This window comes from Eublepharis macularius, chromosome 11, assembly GCF_028583425.1.
Source record: "Eublepharis macularius isolate TG4126 chromosome 11, MPM_Emac_v1.0, whole genome shotgun sequence".
In the NCBI taxonomy this organism is placed as follows: domain Eukaryota; kingdom Metazoa; phylum Chordata; class Lepidosauria; order Squamata; family Eublepharidae; genus Eublepharis; species Eublepharis macularius.
In genome coordinates, this window is record NC_072800.1 from 17521103 (window position 1) to 17539721 (window position 18619).

General features: G+C 50.0%; 1 protein-coding gene across 1 annotated transcript in view; it reads right to left on the reverse strand.

The window, feature by feature from the left end:
• Positions 1 to 1598: 1598 nt before the first annotated feature.
• The window catches only part of RAMP3 (receptor activity modifying protein 3), a 92110-nt gene continuing 75089 nt past the window's right edge, over positions 1599 to 18619 (reverse strand). The window contains exon 4 of the mRNA XM_054991578.1: positions 1599 to 2824. Within this exon, the coding sequence (XP_054847553.1) occupies positions 2569 to 2824 (256 nt within the window). The 3' untranslated portion in view covers positions 1599 to 2568. The remainder of the gene's footprint in view (positions 2825 to 18619) is intronic.

Below are 18619 nucleotides of genomic sequence, written 5' to 3' on the forward strand. Positions count from 1 at the left end.
GCCAGAACTCCGTTCCACCGCGTTCCAGCTGAAAAAAAGCCCTGGGCTAATGTGATTTATAGAAGCACATAGTTTATACAACAGCTGGGAAAATGTAAAGCCGTCGCTTATTTTTCTTCCTCATAAAACTAGACAGCTCGATTCTAAGTCTGGAACTTGAAATGTATATAGTTAAAATGCATCTCTGGCCTCCTTATGCACTCTAGAAAAGAGGTAGCAAAGCTGTACGATCAGATTCCCGTGCCTTAATCTGTCTGTTCTTATACAAGCAGCTGTACAGTCAGATTCCCCTGCCTTATTCTGACTGTTCTTATACAAGCAGCTGTACGATCAGATTCCCCTGCCTTATTCTGACTGTTCTTATACAAGCAGCTGTACGATCAGATTCCCCTGCCTTATTCTGACTGTTCTTATACAAGCAGCTGTACGATCAGATTCCCCTGCCTTATTCTGACTGTTCTTATACAAGCAGCTGTACGATCAGATTCCCCTGCCTTATTCTGACTGCTCTTATACAAGCAGCTGTACAGTCAGATTCCCCTGCCTTATTCTGACTGCTCTTATACAAGCAGCTGTACGATCAGATTCCCCTGCCTTATTCTGACTGCTCTTATACAAGCAGCTGTACAACCACATTCCCCTGCCTTATTCTGACTGTTCTTATACAAGCAGCTGTACAACCACATTCCCCTGCCTTATTCTGACTGTTCTTATACAAGCAGCTGTACAACCACATTCCCCTGCCTTATTCTGACTGTTCTTATACAAGCAGCAGTCCTCTGATGTGCGAGGAAAATGGAGTTGCATTTGAGGAACCCCATGTGGCCCAGCGATCCAGCAGCAAAAGCAGTTATTGCGGAAATGAATTCCATATTCTTTTATACAAATCCAGCAGGAAATCAAAGGGAATTTTCATGTTCACACAGACTGAGACACTGACATCTTCTGCACAGTTCAAACAGAGTAATATATCCTGAGCACCAGATGGAAATCTTAGATAACAGTCCGATTTTTGGATGCACGACAGACAACGAGTAAGCAGTTCTAGCTTTATTTAACGACCGCTGGTAGGAAAACAATAATGTTAATGAGTGACTGAAAGATCTTGGTGCTCAAACAGGAACATTTAACTTGGTGTGTAGCAAATCTAATGCTTAGTGTTTGATAAAGGGACATTAATGTTCCGGCAACACAGTATTAAAATATAGAGGCTGCTTGCCAGACAGCATTAAAACTATTGAGTGGAGTTCATTTCCCATCCTCTGTCTGGAATATTCATTTCCAGGGGCCTGGCATGAAAATATATCTCCCAGCACACAAATCCTGAAAGGCACCTGAACTAACATAGCTGCTGTATTTTCCTGTTACTAGATTCTACAGGGCTTTTTTTCTGGGAAAAGAGGTGGTGGAACTCAGTGGGTTGCCCTTGGAGAAAAGGGTCACATGGCTGGTGGCCCCGCCCCCTGATCTCCAGACAGAGGGGAGTTGAGATTGCCCTCTGTGCCGCAGCAGCACGGAGGGCAATCTCAACTCCCCTCTGTCTAGAGATCAGGGGGCGGGGCCACCAGCCATGTGACCACTTTCAAGAGGTTCCGGAACTCCGTTCCCCCGCGTTCCCCCTGAAAAAAAGCCCTGGATGTCTCTATTTAAAGCATATCACAAGCACAAAAGACTCTGGAATTCACAGAAATCAATGCTGCTAAAACTGACAATAAAAATGATAGCAGGATTTGAGTCCAGTAGCATCTTAAAGACAAACAAGATTTTTAAGCTTTCAAGAGTCAAAAATCCCTTCTTCAGGTATAGCATGATAGTTTGTTTTTTTAAAGCAAGGCATATAACAGTTCTTTTGTCATTTTTAATCAGCCATTTCATAGCCACCCAATATTATTCCTTTCTAGCACTGCAAAAATAAATCCATATCCTTCCCTTGCAGGCTTTCAGATTCAAGATGTCATCCGTTAAAGGCATTTTTGATATTTCCTTACATAGAGAAGAGTCCACTCAAGGTTGTGAGTTGATTCACAGTTGATTCACTGTGTTTATATACCTCAGAAAGGAGGACAAGAAAATGGCATCTTTCAACAATACTCATGTTATGTCTCTTTGGTGAGGAATTCACTGAAGTTCACACTTATAAGCCCCATCTGTTTACGTTAAGTCCAAAGGATATAGATGTTCAGTGTGCGTACTCATGCGATCTGTAACACACACAGAGCCATGTTGAAAGATTTACTTCAACTGCTGGGTTTCCATCTTGAGTTTCCACAAAACAAACCTCAACAGTTGATAGCAGGTTCAGACCATGTCTTCTGTTCTCTCAATATGGCTTCCACGACAAGAACCACGGCAGTCGCCAGCCACTGGGCCCATTGTCAAAAAAATAGTTATATTTTTGGAGACGTAATGGCTGTAGGTAGTAGGGTTGTGCGGCTACAGAAATATTCACACACACCCGTATTGCTTGACACACGTTTGAAAGCTGGGTGCATAAAACGTATAGAGTTTTTTCCCACCCTCATTCTCAAGCAAGAAAGAAACCACAAGGAATGGTAAGAACAGAAGAGATCACACCAAAATGTCACTTCTCTTGCTGCACCAGACCACAAGCCCGATCATAGCGATTGTTAGGAGGACGGGTATTAAAATCAGCGTGATCAGAATTTTATCTGGCGGGTCTTCCCAATGAATTTTTTCAGCGCTACAGTTTGAAAAGAATTGTCTGTGGATTCCGGTGATGAACCCTTCAGCTAGTGGGTTAGGCCAAAAGCACTTCGCTGTGGCAGCCTCATGTTCTGTACACAGAGTAAAGTTGTTGTAATACCTACAAAGAAAAGAGAATGGAAGTCAGTGTGAAGAATGCGTTCGAAAAAAACTGCTCCTTCCAGCCCAGCATGCTGAAATTTCTGTTTCAACCAGATGTAACAACTACATAGATAATGAATTTCTAAAAAAACATAGAATGGGTGAGCGCCCTTTCTGACACCATTTACCACAAGTGCACCCAGATCTTGGTCCTGAGACTAATATAACCTTTTAATCAGGACTCATTTCGAGGGGGAAGATGCAGGAATGCAGTTCTGGCAGTTCCCCAAAGAGGTCACATGACAGGTGGCCCCGCCCACCTGACCCTCGGCCATGTTGGGCCCGTTTCAGCCTGAATTGGGGCCAAAACGGCCCAGATCGGGCCTCTGACAGGTGGTGGATCACTCTCCCACTCAGCAATGTCCCGATCCTGACCATTTTGGGCCCCTTTTCGGCCATTTTCAGCCCCCCCCCCCTTTTGCCATTTTGGGCCCAATTTCATCCCTGAATGGCCAGGATTGGGTTCAAAATAGCCAGGATAGATGATGTCAGGGGGTGTGGCATATGCAAATCAGTTATGCTAATGACACACTTCTGGTGATGTCAAGGGGTGTGGCATATGTTAATGAGTTATGCTAATGGGTTCCTCCAGCTCTTTTTCTACGGAATGACCCCTGCTTTTAATGCTGGTACCAAAGTGAAAACACACTAGTAGGGACAAAGTAATCACGAAATGTATCAAAAATACTATAATGGAGTACAACTCTCATAAATAGTCAATCCAATCAGTAACATGAGTCAGGTAAGAATACAAAGACAGGTGCACCAGAAGTCATGTGCAGCTGACTAACATATATGATCCAAGAAATCCAACAGGAAGACATCCAACAGGTAAGTCCAGAGATTCCAAGTATTTGAATAAAGTCAATCAAGATTGATAATATTGTAATGCCAATAAAGGTTGCTGAATTGATTGATTGATAATACATATTTTCTTTCAGGTGGAGCTGTGTTCAAAAGCTGCTGCAAAGAAGCCCACGATGCCCAACAGACCGCGCTGGCTGAGTTCCACTGTTTCATGTTTCCCACATCATCAGGGGCAACATTTAACCACCTTAAACAGAAATTAATTCATACTTCCAACATGCCAAAGTCAAGACAGTCAATTAGTTGTATTGAGTCTCACACGGCGTCCATTCACCTTGCTTAGTTACCTTTACCTTTGCCAGTGGGTTCCTCTTTTGTTTTTGCAAGGTACCTGTATCATGGTATAACAGCGCATACCAGGAGAAAGCACAGGAGTAAATAGATTTTTTAAAATACGTTATCTGAGATAAGTTCCCTCAGCAAACCCTTTCAAAGCTCCATGCATCAATTCAGGGCACTGATGCTTCCAAAGCAGACTAACAATGGTTTCATAATGCACCCTAGCATATGTACTACATGTAGTGCAATGAGGAACAAACCTTGGGATCACCCACCATTGCCACATTTTAATCTCCCAGGACATTCCATCGCTGACTTCAAAGTAGCAGTTCTCAAGCAGAGAAACTTCAAAGAATTGCTGGAATTGCGTTTATTTGCAAATCTGGAACAATGAATCCTCTAGAGTTGAATCACAACATAATTTTTTTGCATTACAGATGCTAATTTTCTGCACTTCACACCCCTGCTCTACCAAGCTAATGACAACATGTATTATAGCTATCTTACTGACACTCTAATTTACAATACCCCTCCCACCCTCTGCCTGGATTATTTAGACGCCTTCCTTTTTCCACTCCTCGTATCTGACGAAGGGAGTTTTGATTCTCAAAAGCTCATACCTTGGAAATTTAGTTGGTCTTTAAGGTGCTACTGCTACTGGCTCTGGAGCTTGCTCTATGCACATGGATGCATATGCACATATGCCAGCATGCCCCATTCACAAGTCGCTGTTGCTGTGTTTCAGTGACAAAGTATCTGATTGACATACAGAAGGTCCCAGATTCAATCCCTGGGACCCCCAGTTAAAAGAATTGTATAGATGGCAATGGAAAAGACCTCTGCCTGGAGAACTGCTGCAGTCTGACCAGACAATACAGACCTTGATGACTCAGTATAAGATAGCATCATGTGTTCAATTAGTCTGTCACAAAAGAGAGCGGAGAATTTTGTCCAGGGATATAGGATGACCCACATCCAACTGGCAACTGGTGTGGGTGGGGAAAGACAGTGAAGCTGAGAGGCAGCAGGGGAGATGGCAGGGCAGCATCAGGGCCATAGGAGCCTGACCTCTCACGAGAGCTCAGAGGACGCACGAAACCAAAGAAAGCCCCTCCAGAGGTCTGCCACAATAGCAGAAGAGTCAGTCCCCTTGCAAGCTACAATGCATGTCTGGCTTTGCGGTCACAAGACGTTGTCTGCAGGTGCTACACTTGGAAGGCAGAAGCATGGTAGATGAGCAACAAGAAGAGGCTTGATGAGAGCTTTCAGAACCGGCAACATTGAAAAATCACAGTCAATCATTTCCCCACAAAGGAACTGAATTTCTGCTGCGTTGTCATTCCATTCAAATCTTGCCAACAATTTTTGAAATCTGTCTGGTTTCCAACATCTATGAATCTGAGTTCTTAAAAAACAGCAATTATTGTGTCCCATTTTTGCTAACATCTCATTTCACAAGGAAGGATCTTTAGGCCAAGTTGCCGATGCAACACTTCCGCAGTACCAATTACCTTGGCTAACGTGGGGAAGTGGGCTGCCCAACATTTCTTATTGGCAGTTTGCAATGTCTTGCCTGGACACAAGAGCCAGTGCTGGGATCCAACATTCCTACCTCCAGCAGAGAGTTCTCTGGCAAAACACTAGATGGTTACTTCAATACACGTACCAAAGGAACGTGGTTTTCTTGGCATAATTGCCTGGAGCACCCATTAAAAAATTACATATTTAAAAAAAGCATTCACTGGGGAAGAGGCCAGGAATTCTCATGCCCGTTGCATCAGCAGCTGAGATGAACAGCCATTCACAGCATAATGACACAAGACACTAAAAAAAAAAAATAATGGTAGCCCCGGTAGTGCCCTGCTGTGATATACAGAGAAAATAAATATTAAATGCCAATGTATGTTGGCACTTTGAAAATGAACACGGAGGAGGAAGCAATTGCCCAATAGCAAAATTATGCTGAAAGACTCGCTTAACAGTCCACAGGAATCAAAAACTTTTCAACCCAAGCTGTGAGAATTCTATGCTGGAATACGCTATGGGGCTCTGAGGCCCCAAAGCCACTGGCTGTAACTGATGTCAGGGCTTGCCGCAGCTGCCGCTGGGCGTGGCACTGGGCGGTCTGCTCCTGACGTCACAGGGGGGCCAGGGACTCTGCAGGACCCTGCTCTGTGGAAGGAGGGGCGGTATACCTCACCCAGACTCCCTCTCAGTCCACTCGCTGGCCTGCTCAACCTGGCCTGCTTACCCTCTGTGTCCTCCATCTCCTCCTTCCAGAACTCTCCTCCAAGCCTCCACCCTTGCATCCTACTGCTCTCACTCCACATCATCACTCCTCACTCACACCCACCACCCCAGAGCTCTTCCCAGCCACCCTTTATAGGGTTTCCTTTCTCCACCCCGCCCTCCTTCCAGGCTTGTTCCCTCTCCTGACTGGGCCCAGCTGTGCATTCCTCCAGGTGTTTCCCTCCAACCACTAATCCCTCCTGGGCCCTTTTGCCATGCTGGCAGGGTGGGGTTGAGTGCGAGCCATCCCCAGCTGAGGGCTCCTTGGCCTTGCTCATGAGGAGCTGCCCCAGCCAGCCCTTGTGCTATTGAGCTTGCCTGGCCTTGCTCACGAGGAGCTGCCCCGGCCAGCCTCTGTGCTATTGGGCTTGCCTGGCCTTGCTCCCGAGGAGCTGCCCCAGCCAGCCTCTGAGCTACTGAGCTTGCCTGGCCTTGCTCACGAGGAGCTGCCCCAGCCAGCCTCTGTGCTATTGGGCTTGCCTGGCCCTGCTCACGAGGAGCTGCCTTAGCCAGCTTCTGCGCTGCCTGCTCAGCAATGCTGGGCGGGGTTACCCATCTCCTCCCCCAGAATGCCTGTGGCAGCCCCCCCTGGAGAGGCTTGGCTTCTAGCAACTCCTGAGCCAGGCTGCTGTCTTCTAGCCATGGTGTGGCTCTGGGCTGCAGCGGCGGCGTCCTCTCCCTGCCAGGTAAGGGCTCTGCTTGGGTTGCTGCTGCTGCTGCTGGACCCACCTTCTCCCTGCTGTGTCCCTTTCCCTCCGGCCTGCTTAGCCCCCTCTCTTCCCCCTGGAGGGTGGGGCTGGCTGGTTTCTCCTTGCCCCCTCCACCCCTCTGAGGTACTGGCCTTTTGCCCCTTCCCCATGGAGTAGGTAGGTTCTGGCCCTGGTTGCCGGCTTGGGGGGTGGAGTTGCTGCCACCCTTTTGTCCCCTGCTGTTCCCTCTTGTCAAGTCTGGGGGCTGGGGCTCAGACCCCAGACACACCCCCCCGCTTGGCTTTGAGTTGTGGGGGTCTGGCTCAGTCTCAAACATGCGGGACATATAGTCCGCGTCCACATGCCGTGCCCCCCGGCGGTATTTGATGGTAAATTGGAAGGGTAGAAGGGAGAGGTACCAGCGTAGCACCCTGGGGTTGTGCACCTTCATGCGATGGAGCCACTGCAGGGGTGCATGGTCCGTCAGCAGTATAAAGGGGTTGTTGGCCAGGTAGTACTGCAGGGCCCCCACCGCCCACTTGACCGCTAGGGCCTCCCGCTCCACCGTGGCATAGCGCTTCTCGGCGGGCTGTAGCTTCCGACTCAGGAAGAGAATCGGGACGTCTGCTCCGTCACGTTCCTGGGTCAGCACAGCCCCGAGGCCGGTGTCCGAAGCGTCTGTGGCCAGTGTGAAGGGCCGGTCAAAGTCCGGGTTCCACAGGGCAGTGGCGTTAGAGAGGGCGGAACGCAGGTCTTTGAAAGCTGCCTCTAGTTCTGGGGTCCACCGGACTTGGTTGGGCAGCCCCTTCCTTAAGCTGTCCGTCAGGGGCGCCGCTCGGGAGGCAAAGTGGGGGATGAACCGCCCATAATACCCCAGCAGTCCTAGGAATCTCCGAACCTGCTTCTTGGTCTTGGGCTGTGGGGCGTTGGCTATTGAGGCCACCTTGTCCGGTGGTGGCCTGACTTGTCCTCCCCCGACCACGAAGCCCAGGTATTGGAGTTCCTGGAACCCCAGGTGGCTCTTTTTTGGGTTCGCCCTTAGCCCAGCTCGTTGGAGGGCCCTTAAGACGGCTTCCAGGTGTTGGAGGTGGGTGGGCCAGTCGGGGCTGAAGATAATAATATCATCAATGTATGCCATGGCGTACGCCCGGCACTCTCCCAGCACCTGGTCCACCAGCCGCTGAAAGGTGGCCACCGCCCCATGCAGGCCAAACGGCATCTTCTTGAATTGGAAGAGGCCTTGGGGGGTGGCAAAGGCCGTCTTCTCCCGGTCCTCTAGCCGTACGGGCACCTGCCAGTAGCCCTTTGTTAAGTCCAGGGCCGACAGGTAGCGGGCGGACCCCAGGTGGTCCACCAGCACGTCTGCTCGGGGCATGGGGTAGGCGTCGAACTGGGCCACCTTATTCAGTTCGCGATAGTCAATGCAAAACCGGGTGGTCCCGTCTGGCTTGGGAACCAGGACTATCGGGCTCCTCCAGGCACTCCGTGAGGGTTCGATTACACCCAGCCGGAGCATCTCATTTGTCTCCTTCTCCACTGCCTCCCACCGCTTCCTGGGGATGGGGCGCCAGGTAGCCCGGGCTGTCTGCCCCGGGCTGGTTGGGATGGCATGTTGAATCAGGCTGGTGCTGCCTGGCCTGCGGGAGAAGACCCCGGGAACCCGTGCGCAGAGGTCTCGTAGCTGGGCCCGTTGAGCTGGATCAAGCTGGGGGTCCACCTTGGGCGCCTCAAACTCCAGGGCTTCAGAGGTCCACGGCAGCTCACTGTCAGGAAGCTCCAATGGGTCCTCAGCCATGCCACACTCCTCTTCGGGGCGCTCGTGCCACTGCTTCAGGAGGTTCACATGCAGGGTCTTCCGCCGACGTCGGCCGACCCCGCACTGGACTTCATAGGTAGTGGGGCCCAGCACCCTTCGAATCGGGTAGGGGCCCCTCCAAGCGTCCCCTCCCTCTCTGGGAAATACCGAGTGGTGCACCAGGACCTTCTCTCCAGCCTGGAAAGTCCTCATCCGTGCACCCCGGTCGTAGGCGGCTTTCTGCTTCGCCTGGGTGCGAGTCAGTCTGCGGTTCGCCTCGGCTTGGGACTGTTGCACCCGATCACGGAGCTGGCTCACGTACTCCTGTGGGGTGGGTGCAGGGTTGCTGGCCTGGGGCCCCCAGCGTTCTGTCAGCCGGGAGAGCATCCCTCGTGGCTTGCGCCCATATAGCAGCTCGAATGGGCTGAAGCCAGTGGAGGCCTGCGGGGTCTCCCTGAGGGCGAACATGAGCGGGTCGATGTACAGGTCCCACTGGTGAGGCTTGTCCCGTGGCATCTTCTTCAGGACCTCCTTGACAGTCTGGTTCAGCCGCTCTGCCAAACCATCTGTTTGAGGGTGGTAAGCCGAGGTGAACACCTGCCGGATCCCCAAATTCCGGCAGAGTTGGCGCATGGCTGTGGCACGGAACGGGCCCCCTCGATCCGTCAGGATTTCATCTGGCAGCCCCACCATCGCGAAAAACTTGGACAGGGCCAGGACCACCCCCGGGGTCTGCATGGTTTTCAGCGGGATGACCTCGGGGAACCGCGTGGCATAGTCCACAATCACCAGGGCAAAGCGATGGCCCCGGGGTGTGCGTGGTAGCAGTCCAATGAAGTCCATCGCGATCTGTTGGAAGGGTGTCTCCATGACGGGTAGCGGGGAGAGGGGGGCCTTCAGTGGGCGGCGGGCTGCCACCCGCTGGCAGGTGGAACATGAGCGGCAGTGGGCCTTCACATCTGCATTCACGGAGGGCCAGAAGAACTGTTCAAGGATCTTCTTCAGGGTCTTGTGGTGCCCCAGATGCCCGGCCCACGCATGCTCATGGGCCGTGCGGAGGACTTCGGCCCGGTAGGCCGCCGGCACCAATAGCTGGCGGACCTCCCCCTGGCCACTTGGGGCACGAGCTAGGCGAACCCAAACCCCTCCTTGCTTCTCGATGTGAGGGAGCCGCTGGGACCTCTGTTCATCCCGCACCTGCTCCTCCTCACGAGCGGCTGTCTCTCGCAAGCGCTGCAAGGACTCATCTGCTCCTTGGGCATCGCGGAATGGGCGGTCTGCCGGGGGTCCCGCTGGGTCTTCAACCTGTGGTTCTGCCCCTGGTCTGACAGAGGGACCCTCGCCCGGGTCGTTGGCCTCCTCCACTTGCAGAGCAGTGGCAACTTGAGGGCCTGCCAATTCCCCTGCCGCCTCCAGCAGCAGCCCGGCATTCCCGGGGGCATCTCTTCCCAATTTCTCCGTTGCCTGCTTGAGGAGCCTGAAGAACCCTGGGGCGTCTCTTCCCAGCAGCACTGGCACGGGTAGGTGGGCTACCCGGGCAACTTCCATTTGGTGGCAGACCCCTAGGTACTCTATTGTGATTAGGGCCGTAGGGTACGGCTGGGTGCGGCCCATCACGTCCGTCACCGGGATCCAGCGGTGCACTGGGGTGGCAGCTGGGAGAAGCTGGGGTTGAATTGCTGAGACTGCACTCCCGGAGTCCAATAGGGCTTGTAGGATCAGCCGGCCTATCCTCACGGTGGCGCATAGACTCTGCACCTGCTTGCCAGGCGGTGGGTTATTTTCCCAAACGAAGGCGCAAACCCTTGGCAAGGCCTCTGTGAGCGCGCCGGCTTGCATCTGCGGCTCTGCTGTCAGTGTTAGTTCCGCTGGAGCAGCTGGGTAGGCTGCCTCCAGCCTTCCCCACATCCTATCCTGGCGTTCCTCCAGCCACAGTCCGAGCTCCACTGGGGTGGCGGCCTTGGGAGGCCGCCCCTTGACTGGCGCCTGCGTCGGAACGTCTCTCCCCGTACGGGCCACCAACTTGTCAGGGCTTGCCGCAGCTGCCGCTGGGCGTGGCACTAGGCGGTCTGCTCCTGACGTCACAGGGGGGCCAGGGACTCTGCAGGACCCTGCTCTGTGGAAGGAGGGGCGGTATACCTCACCCAGACTCCCTCTCAGTCCACTCGCTGGCCTGCTCAACCTGGCCTGCTTACCCTCTGTGTCCTCCATCTCCTCCTTCCAGAACTCTCCTCCAAGCCTCCACCCTTGCATCCTACTGCTCTCACTCCACATCATCACTCCTCACTCACACCCACCACCCCAGAGCTCTTCCCAGCCACCCTTTATAGGGTTTCCTTTCTCCACCCCGCCCTCCTTCCAGGCTTGTTCCCTCTCCTGACTGGGCCCAGCTGTGCATTCCTCCAGGTGTTTCCCTCCAACCACTAATCCCTCCTGGGCCCTTTTGCCATGCTGGCAGGGTGGGGTTGAGTGCGAGCCATCCCCAGCTGAGGGCTCCTTGGCCTTGCTCATGAGGAGCTGCCCCAGCCAGCCCTTGTGCTATTGAGCTTGCCTGGCCTTGCTCACGAGGAGCTGCCCCGGCCAGCCTCTGTGCTATTGGGCTTGCCTGGCCTTGCTCCCGAGGAGCTGCCCCAGCCAGCCTCTGAGCTACTGAGCTTGCCTGGCCTTGCTCACGAGGAGCTGCCCCAGCCAGCCTCTGTGCTATTGGGCTTGCCTGGCCCTGCTCACGAGGAGCTGCCTTAGCCAGCTTCTGCGCTGCCTGCTCAGCAATGCTGGGCGGGGTTACCCATCTCCTCCCCCAGAATGCCTGTGGCAGCCCCCCCTGGAGAGGCTTGGCTTCTAGCAACTCCTGAGCCAGGCTGCTGTCTTCTAGCCATGGTGTGGCTCTGGGCTGCAGCGGCGGCGTCCTCTCCCTGCCAGTTAAGGGCTCTGCTTGGGTTGCTGCTGCTGCTGCTGGACCCACCTTCTCCCTGCTGTGTCCCTTTCCCTCCGGCCTGCTTAGCCCCCTCTCTTCCCCCTGGAGGGTGGGGCTGGCTGGTTTCTCCTTGCCCCCTCCACCCCTCTGAGGTACTGGCCTTTTGCCCCTTCCCCATGGAGTAGGTAGGTTCTGGCCCTGGTTGCCGGCTTGGGGGGTGGAGTTGCTGCCACCCTTTTGTCCCCTGCTGTTCCCTCTTGTCAAGTCTGGGGGCTGGGGCTCAGACCCCGGACAACTGACTGAGGGCCAAGCTAGAATTACACTTGAATGGCAAGTGGACAGACTCAGATATATTCCTCCCTGTTCACTTGTGCTCCATGCAATTGCATGGAGCGCAAGTGGAGTGCAAGTGAACAGAGAGGACTACATGTGAGTCTGTTCAGTTGCCATTCAAGTGTAATTCGCCACTTCTAGCTTGGCTCTGAGTTGTAGCGATGTCACAGAATCTTCACAAGACCCTAACTGCTGAGAGAATGGAACTTAAGAACAGAATGATCACAATGTTGTTTATCTGAGACACTTTTAAAGCTGTCTTTCTCTAACAAAAGGGAAGTTAATGATCAAGTTTGTATGAGAATAGAAAGGTTACCTGGAAAGAGGCATGAAAGCTGCTAAAGAGGGAGGAGCACAACAGCAAGATAGATAGGAGCACAGGTCATTTCGTAGAAAAAGAGCTGCAGGAACTCATTAGCATAACTCAAAAGCACTACTCATTTGCATATGCCACACCCCTTGGCATCACCAGAAGTGTGTCATTAGCATAACTGATTTGCATGTGCCCCACCCCCTGACATCACCTATCCTGGTTGTTTTGGACCCAATCCTGGCCATTCAGGGCCGAAATTGGGCCCAAAATGGCAAAAAGGGGCTGAAAATGGCCAAAAAGGGGCCCAAAATCGTCAGGACTGGGCTGCTGCTGAGCGAGAGAGTGATCCACCACCCATCAGAGGCCCGATCCTGGCTGTTTTGGGACCAATCTTGGCTGTTTTGGGTCTGATCCTGGCCATTTTGGGCCCCAATTGGGCCGTTTCGGCCCCGATCCAGGCCTAAATGAGCCCAAAATGTCCAAAAAGGTGGGCAGGGCCACCTGACATGTGACCTTTTTGGAGAACTACCGGAACTGCATTCCTGCACGTTCCCCCTCAAAATGAGCCCTGGATAGGAGGCAAGCATCAGTTTACAGCACATGAGCATGCATAGAGCATACAAACAGTACACTCGGTATACAATGTACGCAAAGCAGAAGAAGGGAACTTCCAACAGTTCTATAGAAAATAGGAGGTAGGCTGAGAGCCATAATTTCTGCTTTCTATTTCAATAAAATACCTTATTCCAGAGGTAACACTTCTGTTCAACTTGAAAATTGCAAAGGGTAGCCTGCTGGCTGATTTGAAAACAATCTGCCCCTCACTTTCCCCCATTTGGTGTCTAATACTTCCCTTCACATCTGCCCAAATATTTCATACTGCTGTGTGTAGGGTTATGGAACGTGTTTGAAAGCCTGTGCCTGATTAAGAATTATGCATCTCTGAGCAATAGGCTAAATATTTATATGGAAATCTCACTTATAAAACAACACACTTGACACACACACACCCAAAAAACCTAGCAATGATATCACCAGATTTGTAAGCTACGAATTGGGACTCACAACAAGACATTGCATATTACAGGAAACCCTGAGTGGCAGCCATTTTTGGACCACTCATGAGTAGACATGGGCATGAATTGAAAAAACAAACATTGCCATCCATGAACAATGAACGAACATTAACGGACATGACCTGTTCATGAACATGTTCGTTGTTCTTTGTTCATGGGGGCCAGCAGGCTGACCTCCAGCCATCAAGATCCCAACCACACCACTCCCAGAAACCCTACCTGAACAGGCAGCAGGAAAGGTACCAGTAATAAAGAATAGCTTGGTTCCAGAGCCTGGCAGCAGACCTGGAACCTGAAGGGGTAGATCCCTATCCCACCACACACAAAGAAAATTCAAGCTCCAATGCACTCTCCCTGTCTCTCTCTCAAAATGCCAACAGCAACTGTCTCTCCCTCACTGTCTGCAAAACCAGAGCTGGGAGCCCCCTCCCCCCTGCTCTTTGCTTCCTTGTAACAAATTTGGAGCTCCACACAAAAGGAAGACCTGTCTATCAAGCTAAATTGGGCTGATTGGGGTTTCAGGGCAACAGCAGGAGTTCAGGCAGAGTTCAGGCAGTCCCTGAATGGTTCTCACACATCTGAAAGAACAAACAAGGAAACAACTAAATAAGAACCCATTGAACTATAAGTTCTGTAAGGACTAGTAACTAATTTACATTTAAGCTGTGTATATTGAGTCATAATCTCTGCTACATTTTGTTTGTCTAAAGTTGTTAATACAGTTCAATTAATGGTTGTTAAAGTGTTTTACATGACTGTTTTTCATTGCTGAAGTAATTGAGGGTACTTTAAAGACTTCAGCTACTATGCAATTGCTAAATTGCCTCCCAGGGTTTCCCCCTCCTTTTTTACATTTCAGCAGGTTCAGAGGTATCCCTTGTTGTTTGGTTGGCTTCACCAACAGCAACAAATGAGGCTTGCAACGACCACCTGTTCGTTTAGAATGGGGCCTCACGAACAGCTTGTTTGTGTACCCTTGGGCTGTTCGTGGCTTTTTAAAATTCGTATTGCTGTTCGTACTCATCTCTGCTCATGAGGTCCAAGAACTACAAAGGATAGTTGTGAGGGGAATCACAATAGAAGGAAATCCCACCCCACCCTGCTATATCCTCTCTTGTAGGAGTTGATCAGGGCAGTCCCCTCTCCCCACCAGCCAGCCAATCAGCAAGACTTTGGAGAGGAAAGCCTGAAGGACTCACTTTCAGTTCCAAGCCTCCTCTCATTCGTTGGCCATTGATTTAAAAAATCAGATTTTTCTTCAGTCGTGGAACATTCCCAGATTTCTAGAAACAACTCCCATATCCACACATGGCCTCATTATGTGGATTTTTAAAAAATAAAGTTTTATTAAAAATTTTAAAATTACTTATAAAACATACAGAGAAAGAAGAGGGAGGGAAAGACATATTTCTAAAAAAGAAAAAAGAGTAGAAAAGAACAAAAGGAGAGAAAGAAAAAGAAGAAAAAAGATATAACTAGGAATACATACCAATTTTCTCTTTGAAAAGGTATAACAATATTACAGATTGTATACTCACTCTAAAATTACCATAGATCATTACTTCGCCATCATCCCATGGGATCTCCAGCTTTGTTCCTGCTTCCCCATACCCTACGTTATAGTTCTATTTTGTTTCCAGACACCAGAAGTGCTTTTGTTCTAGATTACAGGACTAGTAAACATAGCAGTCCATCTGAGCCTTTCCTTAAAGGTACGGACTGCTAGACATGCCAGTCGGTGTGAGAAGAGAGCTAGGACTGGTGTAGAGGTTGATGGTATTTATTTGTACCCGCTCTTCCACCATAATGCTTTCAAGGCAGCTTCCATACAAGAATTAAACTGGAAAAAACAGTAAATAAGAATAGGAAAGACCCACACTAAAGCCATCAAACCGAGCCACTAAAAACGTCTTTGAAAACAATTTTAAAAAACTTTATCACAGACAAAAATACAAATCAGATCAGCAGGAAGGAAAAAGGAATGCCGTAACAAGAAAGGAGAATCAATGGGGAGGGCAAGAAAATCAACCTGGACAGGAGAAGCAGGAACAACTGCACAGCCAGGGATCTCCCATGGGATCTCCAGCTTTGTTCCTGCTTCCCCATACCCTACGTTATAGTTCTATTTTGTTTCCAGACACCAGAAGTGCTTTTGTTCTAGATTACAGGACTAGTAAACATAGCAGTCCATCTGAGCCTTTCCTTAAAGGTACGGACTGCTAGACATGCCAGTCGGTGTGAGAAGAGAGCTAGGACTGGTGTAGAGGTTGATGGTATTTATTTGTACCCGCTCTTCCACCATAATGCTTTCAAGGCAGCTTCCATACAAGAATTAAACTGGAAAAAACAGTAAATAAGAATAGGAAAGACCCACACTAAAGCCATCAAACCGAGCCACTAAAAACGTCTTTGAAAACAATTTTAAAAAACTTTATCACAGACAAAAATACAAATCAGATCAGCAGGAAGGAAAAAGGAATGCCGTAACAAGAAAGGAGAATCAATGGGGAGGGCAAGAAAATCAACCTGGACAGGAGAAGCAGGAACAACTGCACAGCCAGGGCCGGTGCGTCCATTGAGGCCAGGTAGGTGGTGGCTTCAGGGCACGAGGGCACCGGAGAGGCGCCGGAGGGGGTGTCGGGGGCGGAGGTGCGCACCGCGGAGCTGGCATGGCTGGCCGGCAACTGCTGCAGCCAGCCAGCCCCGTGTTGCCGCCGCTGCCGCCACCGCACACCCCCAGCCGGCTGCAGCAGCCATGAGCCACTGCCGGGCGGCATACGGAGCGCGGAGCAGCCTCCGCCCGCCACCCCAGCCATCTGCCAGCGAATACCCCCAGCTTGCAATGTGCGATGACGTCATCACACGATTACGTCATCGCGCCGTCTGTGGCGCGTGCGCACAGTGCGCACTGGGGGGGGGGGTCGCCGCAGACACCAGAAACCCTGGTGCTGGCACAGCCAGCAAAATTCAAGGACCACATGGAAAATAAACAATTAACAAAAAGCCTGGCAAACCAATGTGGAAAGGGAGTTTTAAGTCAAGCACCACAACAAAAAAGCTCCTGTCTGTGATGTTCAACCAACTCACTTCAGAAGGTACGCAACAGGACTTCACTGTTCTCACCACATTTCAGTTATCACAGTTACTGCTGTGACGCATGCTGCTGCACTGACTGTAGACAGCCTACAAGCTCAAAAAATATGAGGAGGAACACACTTGACCTGAGACATAGAGAAGGGACATGGGGGTGGGGGAACGAACAAAGTGCTTTGCTTATTTCTAGCAGTTCATGGCATAATCCAGTACCCTAAGAGATCATCCAAGCGCACAGGCTTTTAAGGGAACGGTGGATTACACTTATCAGGCACTGACATCTGGTCAAATGACATTCATTCAGGGCTCATTTCAGCTTCCTCTCATTCAACAGTGGAATCTGGAAAGCTCAGTTGCATTCTCTCTAGTGGGTAGCTAAAAGAGAAGCAGATGGGAAGCATGGAGGATCAAAGCTCTTCAACTGCTCCTTGAGAGATGTTCCCCTTAGGGAGCCCGGGGCAAAGACTCAATTTTGCTCACCCCAGGAGAGAACACACAACTGTATTCCCTCATGGCAAAGGGATGAGTAGCACATTTCCTCTTGTTCTTAAACCAGTTGTCCTCCACCAGGATGCCCTTACAGGCAGGCTGGACTTTTTATTGCCTTGGGTGCTCCTATGTTCTCCATCATACCAATGCCAAATATTTACCAGAAGCTGTGGCAATAAAGTGGTGGCCTTGTGGTGGAATCTGTGCAAGTGTCCTGCGCTCAGTCATGAAAGAGTTAAATTGTTGTTCTGTTTGTTTAGTCAGCTAGCTAGTTAGCATAGGACCACTTAGGCTTCGAGAGAAGTTCCTGCCAGAGAAAGTGGGAGTCTTTAGTCTTAATGAGGGAATCCAGGGTTGTCTATTGGATGAGCCAGTTTATTGGGGGGCAATTAGCTAGCAACATATACTAAGGTTTTATTGCTCTTTGTTCACTTCACTTGTTCTTCTACTACACTACTACTACTTCACTAGACCATGCAGTCTAAGCTTTTCTCTCTCTAGGACCTAGTTGAGACTATCAAGATGTAGTCAGAAACTGTTTGTTGTTTTTCCGGACCAAATGTACCCTTTTTACCCTATTATGTAGTAAAGTATTTTTATAGAGCTAGAATCACAGAAGTCTGTCTACTTATTTCCACTGTGCTATTATCAAACTCTGCTACTCTGCAAACTTATTATTATTATTATTATTATTATATCTCATTGCTGGTGCAACTGCCAACACCTTGTTTCGCTGGTCCCCCCAAGCTTCTCTGGTCCCCCCAAGCTTCTCTGGTCCCCCCCTAAGCTGTCCTGTTCCTGCTGTGGGCACACTTTATTCAGTTCTAACAATAACCTCTAAAAAATATTAAGGCAAGTGAGCATTCAAGTGAAGGGGGGGAAACCCAGCCATGCCAACAAAACAATCATGAAGCAGCAATTTATTGCTGCAACTCCAACTCGGATTGTTTATGTATATGACAGTTTGACAAGCTGACAAACCTGGAGGCTGAAGAGACAGTTGCAGAGCTGGAACTATTTTAACAGCCTTTTGCTTAATTGAAAAGTAGCTTCATAATCCTAAATGTAAATTAGAAAGTGCAGAATCCAGTAGCCCACTAGTTTAAAATTCCCAGATAAACAGAAGGAAAATGAAACTTTATTTAGAATACATATAAGGTGCTTCCCTATATATCTATAAATGAGGCAGCTTAAACATGTAAAATATAAACAATAGTACAGAAAAGAATTTAAAATAAATAAGCTGGTGTAAAACTTTCATAACTGGTGACATGTTCCATGTAAGTTAAATCTGGTAGCAGCCACATTTTGGGTTAGCCGAAGCTGCCAAACAGTCTTCATAGGCATTCTAATGTACAACACAATGCTAACCTGGATGCTATCAAAGTGTGAATCACTGTGGACAACTTTTGCAAAGGTCTTGTTGTCCCCTGCGTTTCTAGCAACTAAAAGAAATCAACCAAATCAATAAAAGAGGCCAAGACAGGTGTTTTTTTCCTGGTAGGTTAGCCAACCTATCACTTAGTCAGATCTTGTCTGTGATTTCTTTTCCTAGCTAGTAGCCTCTGGAATGGCACTGACTACACCAAACGACCCCCAACCCTATCAATATAAATG